The sequence below is a fragment of the Rhododendron vialii genome, chromosome 6a, assembly GCF_030253575.1.
Source record: "Rhododendron vialii isolate Sample 1 chromosome 6a, ASM3025357v1".
Classification (NCBI taxonomy): domain Eukaryota; kingdom Viridiplantae; phylum Streptophyta; class Magnoliopsida; order Ericales; family Ericaceae; genus Rhododendron; species Rhododendron vialii.
Genome location: NC_080562.1, coordinates 37,720,731 through 37,730,076, shown reverse-complemented (window position 1 = coordinate 37,730,076; position 9,346 = coordinate 37,720,731). Strand labels below are relative to the sequence as shown.

Genomic DNA, 9,346 nt, shown 5'->3' with positions numbered 1-9,346 from the left:
AATGATCGAGTCGATTTTTACCCAGTGTTTTTCTTTCCTAATCTTTCCTTATTGCATTTTTAGCTTTCTTGGTTCGGAAGTAATAATAAATACAAAGTGAAAAACCTGACTTCACAAAGCCCCATTAAATTCGGCCAAATCCAGCGTACGTTCTACTGTAATATTTCCAAACTAAACTACTCTTTCATTTACTCCTTAATTTTGATACGAAGAGATCTCAATGAGTTTCCTTAACCACTCTTAATTAGTTAACCTTAAAACCCAAGCCCTTCTATTTTCTGATATATATATATATTCACCCTAGCTAACAACCTCAAGATTTTCAAATAAGTAGTATATATTACCCAAAGCCCACATGCTCAGAGCCTCGGACAAGAACTCGATCGCTTCCTTCTTTCTAGGGTATTATTCACTGCTATTAGAGAGAGAAAGAAAATAATACTATCTGGAGAGAGAAAGAGGGAGAGGAGAGATGGGTACCGGGAAGAAGAAGATAGAGATAAAGATGAGGGAGAAAGGAGAACAAAGGATGGTGACGTTCTCGAAGAGACGCCAGGGTCTGTTCAAGAAAGCTTATGAGCTCCACCGCCTCACCGGGGCGCACGTTGCCTCCGTCGTTTTCTCTCCAACCGGCCGCCCCTACGTCCACGGCAACCCCTCCTTCGACGCCACCATCGACCGCTACTTGAATATCATGATCAATAACACTATTAGTAGCAGTGCAAGTACTGCAACTGCAACTGGTTCTTCTTCTTCTTGTCACGTGGAAGATCAGATGATCAACGGTGGTGATGATATAGATTCTGGTGGTGGGGCGAATGGGAAGATGATGATGATGATGTTGAGGTCGTGTTTGGAAGGGATGAGAGTAGAGGATTATTGGAATGTGGAGGAACTTGTTGTGATGAAGGAGAAGATGGGGGTGATTAGAGGGAAGGTTGTTCAGCAAATTGAGAATGAGTTTGTCAAGTCTTGCTTGTCTTCTTTCTAGGGTTTCCGATAATTAGGGTTTACTCCTATATTTAACTGCTCGATCTGTTGTTATTAAGGCTAAGTTCCGCTAAGTTTTTTTGGGTTTTTTTTGAGAGTTCTGTCTTTATTCAAAAAAAAAAAATAATCGTTTTCATTATTTTTGTTCCATATTTTTGTGAATTATTGATTTGTCTCGACGAGAGAAATCGGAAAAATAAAAAAAATTACTTTCACCCAAATATTTTTTGAAATATAAAGCTCAAAAAATCGACTTTTGAGGCTTTATCTTGGATATATTTCTAAAAGTATTTGGGTGAAAGAAAAAACTTTCGACTTCTCATTGAAACGAATTAATACTCCAAAAATGTGGCATGAAATTAACCAACACGTATTTTTTTGAATAAAGGCAAAACGCTCAAAAAAAAATTAGCAGAACTTTTAGCCTAAGTCGTTGAAGGATGTCCTGTAGGATTAATATTGTAATTATGGATCCTGGATGTTCAAAAAGGAAGAAGGTGCAATTATGAATCCCAGTTATATATGGGTTTCTAGGGTTTCCTTTATTTGTAGGTTATTGATCGTACTTGTTGAACAGTGTCTTATAGCAGGAGTATTGTAATTGCCGATCCAGTTATGGGTTTCTACTTTCTAGGGCTTCGTTAGTAGGGGTTTTATTTTTGAACTGCAATTTTTAGTTTATTGAGAGAGAGAGAGAGAGAGAGAGAGAGAGAGAGAGCCGCTTTAGGTTTCGAATATTTACAAATTTTAAGGACCTCTTCTATTTTGGTACCCGTATTATAGTGCAGTAAAAAAAAAAGCATCATTTTTAATTTTTACTTTAGACCCTTGAAAAGTCAGAACCAACCATGCAGATACTACCCAGACCAACTACTCATGAACTCACCACGTCTAACAAATTGTTGGCATTGCAAGGTACCAATCCTGTATTAGGACCGTGATGAGTTCTGTTTTGCATTACATGAAGAATCACACGAAGACCATCACATAAGAGGATTTTGATTCCTAAAGAGAGAGACTTCTCTCCTGTCATGGTCTATGTATCGTGAACATCAATTAGGGCTTCAATTGCTTGGCATTACCTCATCAAGACCAAGAATACGAACAATACCATCACCTATTTTTTATATTGCTTAATACATTTACGGATAGTATTACTAATTTCTGTCGACTCAAATGGTTACTTCCCACCCATGGGTTGATTTATTACAGTAGAATAGAATAGCTACATAGAATAATGAAACAAATTAGATTTGTCAAGAAGAGCAAAATTGTATGGGTACAACCCTCATTGTAATTTGTATATCTTGATTAATTCGATCGTGCTCTGGATTTTTTATCAGGTTTACGAACATACAATGCGAGGAAAAAGTTCCAGGAGCCGACAAACTTGCAACAGAGTATAGGTTTTTGTATGTCAAAGGGATTTGCGCCCTAGAAAATTTTCAAATATAGATGTGCTCTTGCCGGATGAGTACATAACCGAATAGATAGGCTTACACTAAACCGCCAATCTTCACAAGTGTAAGGCAGGCAATGCAGGTAGAAGGACTGCAAGACCCACCCGTGGAGCAGGCACGTCTCAATGTTTTCAGTAAACATCGCAAAAAGATCAAAGAAAAAAAAAGTATTAACGATTACGGTAAACAACAGCTCAACTTCATTACCACAAAAAAATAAAAACAAAAGATCGTCGATGTTCAAAGAACTAAATGAGAAGAACTGAGCGAGTTCTTCAGCAATATGCTGACATGCTTACCAATAACCCTTGCCAAACGCTAACTAAAACTCAACAAGCTCTGCTTCGCCCACAATTTGGATATCAAATCTTCCAACCCAAACTCAAAGATTAGAGACGCAAGTTATATTACCGATTTATACAATTTCAACAAAAGGTTTCAAAGTGACAAAATAATTATCATCAGTGTTTGGAAGGTTTGAGAGTATTCTTTTCGAGCATCAATCCTTTCAGATTTCCACTAAATTCAACAGTCATTATAAGATACATTGCATAGCCCGATGTTTCCGGGGAAGCCCTATCTCCACCACTTCATCATGCGCCACTTGCGTATAGACGGGTCCATTCTTTCGCTACAGGGTTCAAAGAAAACAGAGCCCAGTCAAAAATCATTTTTATTTATACAAAAGAGACTACAATGCGGTGATCATGAATATGTTCTTTACTCTTGCAACAAAAAAAGAAAGAAGAAAACAAAGTTTAGGGAAAAGGGAATGCTACAAACAGAAAGTAGGCACGATACCTGTTTCGACGGCCTCAGCTTCATTTGTTTTCCAATGCTTAGCAATGTTCTCAGACAGAGGATCGTCTGGGTTTGGGGCACTCAAAAGTGCTTGAATGCTAAAAAGCCAATCAGTCAGATATTACCAGCATCATCAGTTTCTACTTTAGAACCATATTGAGAGTTATTTCAACTCAAAACATATTGTACGCGAGTAATTCTACTTCTTTTCCATTATTACAGTTCATCTGATCTTCAAGAGATTGGTATTCGGTATTAGTTCAGGTTTTCATGCTAACAGCCATTTTTCCCCATTTATTCATTCAAGAGGGAAATAGTTATGGTACAGTAACATAGAGGCTTTTCATTAGTAGAAAATGACAGACCAAGTTTACCTCAAGAGTACAGTTCGAATCTGAAGAGCAGGACTCCACTTGTCTTTAAGAATATCAAGGCATATCCTTCCAAGCTGCATTGAAAGACAGATGCATTCTATAAGAGACAAGAACATCAGATCTGAAACCGAAGACAAGTGAGGGATCAGCCGGCATAACCAACCTTATCAATGTTAGGATGGTAGATTTTGGTGAGAAACCGAACCTGTAACATGGAATGCAAGTATAAGAAGACGATTGTCTCAGTCAAATGTCCTGCAACTAGCTAAACCTTATTATATGCGAGGCACAATATTCCATCAATAACATAACAGAGGCACAAGAGCCCATGCCTACAACACCCATCCATGCTCACTGAAGCAAACATCACAAAATCACGAAGGAGGTCTATTAACTTGTGCAACGCCATACGAACGTTAATAGGGAAGAATAGCAGGTGACCAGAAAATAGAATCAAATGATGGTGCACCAGAACTAGACATCACTCCAGCAAATGAGAGAGCACAGGCTAATTGTGCAACAGAGACCAAAATAGCAGTAATGCCAAGACAGTTCAAGATGAAAGCAGTAGAAGAATTAGAAACATAAGGCCAACACCTAACAACATGGATAAAAGCCTTCTGAGCTGAGTTGACTCAATGGAAGAGGCGTACATAGTTAGCAGGAAAATGGCATGCGCCACACTACTATATAAGAAATCCAGCCAGAAGCTTTATAAGCACTAATTAAGTGGGCATTACCCAAAAAAACCCCAATGTAGAACAAGCAGCGCAAGCGAAAGCTACTATCTTGAAGTGGCAATGTCTAGACCTAAACCTGGCAAAAATTGCCTATTCCGAAGAACAAAAAACAGTATCTATAGCAACCACAATGGATGGTAACCTAATTTCTCTCCTATACACTGCATTTCTTGCATGATGTTATTTCCAGATGGCATGGACAAAAGACGTATCTGAAAACAAACGCAGATAAAAGAAGTTGTGACACTAGGTTAACAGAGACGTAAACTTTGTGAGCACTGACTATCTGCTGATTTGAACAAATTCGGCTCAAATAACGAAGCACGGTCGCTATGGAGACGTGTGGTGTGAGCAGTTCTATGGGCACCACCATCCAACTCAATAACAAAATAAAATGCTTCCAAACTACAACCTTCTGAAAGAGGGCTTAGTAACACATTGTTTGTCAATATCAGCTTGGGACAATCAAGTACAATAGGATTCCACTTGGCACAAAAACACTGTGTGCACCAAAACTTGCATAATGCACTGGCAACATAAAGAAGCACAAAATGAACAATATCATTTTCTCTTAGGCCCATCAAGCAATATGACATGTTGCGAGTGAGATCCGATAACCCATAACTTTCATGCAGTAACTATATGCTATGACACACAAAGGAGTATCACCATGTTCTATTCAGGATAGCATGGGCCCAAAACCAATAATCCAGAAAACACCATTCGGAAGTTTCCAGCATGGCAGCATCTATTACTCAAACATTTCAGCCAAGAAAAGCAACAATAAAAAAAAGAGACAACTATCCTACAAAAAAGAAACAAAAATTGTTTATCATCCTACTTATTCTCGTGGCATTCTTAATCACTAAGAGCATTTAACTATAGGCGATCCCATAAATAAAAGAAACAAAGTTCAATGCTGGAGAAAATTCTTGAAATGTCTACAGACTAATAAAGGCAATGAAAGCACGGAATAATGTTCAACCAGAGTCATCTCATATTGGAAGTTGAAACTCCCAGATTTTGGCCTTTCATCAACAATTTCGTGAGTGTTGCATCACATCCCCTTCCCCCTAGATCATCAACATGAGTACAGACTAAATGTACTCATGTTCGACTTTCTCCCTGTCTAATAGAAGCGTCACAGCAGAATTCTACTTCTCACTCGCAACATGTCATATCGGCTTTTGGCTTTTCGCTTAGCACATTGAATAATCTTGGTGGCATGAAAGAGAAACAAGTCAAAACCTTAGTTGCAGGAAACTCCTAAAATGGAGCCGCTCCCTCCTTGGGAGCCCGCTTTTGCGCTCCCAACTAAGGAGCTTGACGGGAACCCACTCCCATTGAGATAAGAGCTCGCTCCTTACAAAGATGGGAGCTTTTGTATGATCTTTGTATAGGAAAACAGGGATTTGTCACTTGGCTTTATTCACTGATCTTCAATGAACACATGATATCTAGCCCAGGTCATGATATCTTGAAAAGAAAATCATATAATTAGCCCATTTCTTACATTTATGGCGGACTTGACCCATATTTTTACTTCTTAAAATGATTGTACTTTCAAAATGAATACTCTATGCTACATTATTTTTATAATATATGTACACGCTACTCTCACGTTCCCAACCTTGGGAGCTTCTGTATTCCCTCGCTCCCCCGCTCCCGCTTCGTGCAACTAAGGTCAAAACACCTATTAAACCTCTAATACAAAGCCTATAGATGCCAACCAAATTTAAAAAGTTGATTTGGCTAAGAAGCAGTTCAGTTAGTCAATATTGCAAAACCTCCCAAACAATTTGGCATCTAAACGAAATTTCCAACTTGGTGATTGGCAATGAATCAATTCTGCAACTGCCTCAAATTTCACTGCCGAACAGTCAGACAAAAAAAGTAACATGATCCTGATAGGCCAATATGAAAAACGTAAAAAAATAGCTGCAATAGTTCCGTCGCCTATTGAAGATTGTTCACCTTTCACGAAACATCTAACTAGAACTAAAATAGTAGAGCGAACATAAGAGAAATGACACATGGTAACTGTTATATAAAAAATTATGTATGACACTAAAACATCTAAGAGACATTGATAATTTGATTTCACCAACAACAAAGAAAGTGTGAAATCCAGTCGACAAACCATTAAGGTTGACAGTACTCAACCTCAGACTTTTCTAGTACAAAAATGGAATACCTTGGGGGCAGCCATTGGGTATTCTTCAGGCAAAAACAATTCCAACTTAAATACCCCTCCTACACAGACAACAGAAAATGAGAAATCATTTCATAATATCTGGAATACGTAATAAGATATAATATATGAACATGAATCTATCGAAAAAGGCAACACCAAACAAATTGAGCAGTTTCAACATGCAAAAGAACAGAGAGATTTACGTATTCTCTTTTCCAACAAAAGCTAACACTTTCACAAGTTAAACACGTGCAAATGCGGGGGGGCTCTTCTTTTGCCAAGAAAATGCGCAAAAAGACTTGAAAGGAAAAACAGAATTTGGACAGCAAGAAAACAATATCCAAGACACAGCTGAACCTAAACCGACTACCAATGTTACAAGAGACACGTAAAGTGAGTTTCTTCTCATTAACCCAAATGAAGCATAAGAAAGTATAGACATCTAGTCCTTTTCCACAATACAAACAGTAACCAAAGGGTAAGCTGTGCTGATGGCCGATGGTCAAACATTAAGCATGCTACCACTGGAAAACGCAATAAATTTGTTGATTGTAATTTGTACATACTTTGTCACATCGCTGAATTGACCAAAAGGTCCAAAACAAGAAGCAAAATTGTTAGGTATAAAGATGTTGAGCTTATTACCTTCATAAGGGGACTGTGATGGACCAAGTATCATTACATTAAAATACCGCATATTTTCTTCTGAAGGTGATGCACTTATTCCTGGTGCTGCACTCAACAAAAACATTCCCATTCACTCAGAATGTAAATTTCTTGGTAACAACAACAATAAAATTCATGACAATGAAATAATGTGTATCCTCAGTATTTGGTGCTGCACTCAACAACATACCAGATCACTCACAATTCCAATTACATATACTTCAAGGCCGTCCCTAACATTTTTGGGGCCTGAAGCGAACATCAATGTTGGGGCCCCTTACATACTTCTACAAGTGAAAAATAATCAATCTACAAAATGGAAGTAACAAATAGTATTCAAGGAGATAAAATCTCTAAATATAGTGATTATTACAAGAACTCAAAACAATTGCTTAAAAAACAATCTCCTTGCATTTGTAGCAACAAATATAGTAATTAAACTATTAAAGTGCTTTCGCTAGCACAATCAACCATTCCTGCGCAATCCTTTTCAATAGATACTTCTAAGTTCTACCATTCCAGATACATTTTCGACCAAAAATAGGTTTTGATCACTAACAACTCCAATTAACTAAACATCAATGCCGTCACTAACATTTTCGGGGCCCGAAGCCAAATTCAATGTTTGGGCCCTTTACATAGTTCTACAGGTTAAAAATAATCAATCTAGAAAATTGATATCAATTAGTACATAAGGAGATAAAATCTCTAAAAATAGAGAGTATTACAAGAATTTAAAAATATCACAACAAAATCAATCTCCTTGCATTTGTTGCAACAAATATAGTAATGAAATACTTTCGCTAGCATGATGAATCTTTGAAAAGCTCCTTTGCCCTTTTGGTATAATAGATGGTTAATCTAGAAATATGGGCCCTTTTTATGAATTTACTTATAACTAGCTTAACTTTTATATAAACCCAAAACACAGGCTCCCTTGAATTCAACTGAATTTAGGGGCCCAAAATGCACGCCTTGCCTCGGGGATGGCCCTCTATTTATTACTACCAAAACAAGAAAACAAAAAACCACACCTCAAGTCCCCTGTACCAAAATATGCCCGTAACTCTGTTCTCGTGCAATTTCAACAGCAGGATTGCACAAAAGACTCTTCAGTGCAGCTGAAATTGCACGAGAACAGAGGTACAGAGACAATTCCGGTCCAGAAGGTTTGAGTTCAAAAAACGATGCAGTTAAATATCCTATTAGCAGTCCACAAAAAAACAATTCCTAAATCTTCGTACATATCTACAAAAACGACTTAAAAGGATGACACGAATGGATACAGAAACACAGTTAGGTTTCAGATGCTCGAAATGCTATACTTCACACAGGAAAGGGGAAAAAAGAAAAAAGAAACGAAGTGGTGAAAAAGAGACTTTACCAGGTTCGCTGAGGAGACGCTGAGTTTCCTGTTAGATCACGAAAATCGAACCGATTACAACAAGGGGGAAAAAAAAGCATCGAAATCGCAGCAAACGGAAAACGAATCATTCGCGAAATCGAAGCGGCGTTTACAAAATCGAGTGGATTCCGATAGAGATCGAGAAGATCAAGAGACGTACCTTGATGATCCTTCGAGGTAGATTGCTGTTAGCCATTGAAACAGAAGGTTCGATTGCAGAGGACGCAAGGTTTAGAGAGAGAGAGAGGGAGAGGGAGAGAGAGAAAGGTTATGGAATGGTTTTAAGATTTTCGCACTATAATAAAACTGACAGAGGGGTTCGGTATTTGTCAATTATTGCGAAATTAGGAAAGTCAATTTATGTTTTTTTTTTCCACCAATGAGCTCCTGTCTCAATTTTTTTTATTGACAAAAAATAATATTTTATTATTACGAGAAGGAAAAGAGATTCCAACTAATAGTTAAAAAAAACAGCGAGAGAGAGAAAGTCTAATACAACACCGAATGCCTAAAGTGTCCAGATTTAAGCAAATAACCGCACAAACAACTCATAAGGCCTAAAAGCTCAAATCATACATTAAAACCATGTCCAAAGAAAAATCCAAAGCATAATCTAAGATTGACATCGCCGCCCACCAATCAGACAGAGCACCACCACTACCGGTCAACCACCACCGAAAACCACCCCGCCTCAGTTGGTAACTCCTGTCCTCCCC

The 9,346-nt window shown here is 37.9% G+C and overlaps 2 protein-coding genes across 2 annotated transcripts; one reads left to right on the top strand and one right to left on the bottom strand.

The window, feature by feature from the left end:
* Nucleotides 1–472: 472 nt before the first annotated feature.
* Nucleotides 473–2,445, top strand: LOC131328709 (MADS-box transcription factor 23-like). The gene is made up of 2 exons (XM_058361616.1): nucleotides 473–960; nucleotides 2,334–2,445. Exons 1-2 carry the CDS (start codon nucleotides 473–475, stop codon nucleotides 2,443–2,445), a joined length of 600 nt encoding a protein of 199 aa, XP_058217599.1.
* Nucleotides 2,446–2,839: 394 nt separating this feature from the next.
* LOC131331534 (ubiquitin-conjugating enzyme E2 36) lies at nucleotides 2,840–8,956 on the bottom strand. Its single transcript, XM_058365538.1, has 8 exons — nucleotides 8,791–8,956; nucleotides 8,610–8,637; nucleotides 7,205–7,291; nucleotides 6,560–6,618; nucleotides 3,789–3,830; nucleotides 3,626–3,699; nucleotides 3,252–3,349; nucleotides 2,840–3,081 (listed from the first exon to the last, which is right to left on the bottom strand). The coding sequence occupies exons 1-8, from the start codon at nucleotides 8,824–8,826 to the stop codon at nucleotides 3,044–3,046; spliced, it is 462 nt and encodes a 153-aa protein (XP_058221521.1). The 5' UTR covers nucleotides 8,827–8,956; the 3' UTR covers nucleotides 2,840–3,043.
* Between the last annotated feature and the right edge of the window lie 390 nt (nucleotides 8,957–9,346).

What these genes read in the sequence shown, in the direction of transcription:
- LOC131328709 (XM_058361616.1), top strand. Translation starts at nt 473, where the DNA reads ATGGGTACCGGGAAGAAGAAGATAGAGATAAAGATGAGGGAGAAAGGA. An exon ending in GTTCAGCAAATTGAGAATGA is followed by an intron (nt 961 to 2,333) that starts GTTTGTCAAGTC and finishes ATTTTTTATCAG; the next exon opens with GTTTACGAACATACAATGCG.
- LOC131331534 (XM_058365538.1), bottom strand. Translation starts at nt 8,826, where the DNA reads ATGGCTAACAGCAATCTACCTCGAAGGATCATCAAG. An exon ending in GCGTCTCCTCAGCGAACCTG is followed by an intron (nt 7,292 to 8,609) that starts GTAAAGTCTCTT and finishes TGTTGAGTGCAG; the next exon opens with CACCAGGAATAAGTGCATCA. An exon ending in AGCTGAGGCCGTCGAAACAG is followed by an intron (nt 3,082 to 3,251) that starts GTATCGTGCCTA and finishes TGAACCCTGTAG; the next exon opens with CGAAAGAATGGACCCGTCTA.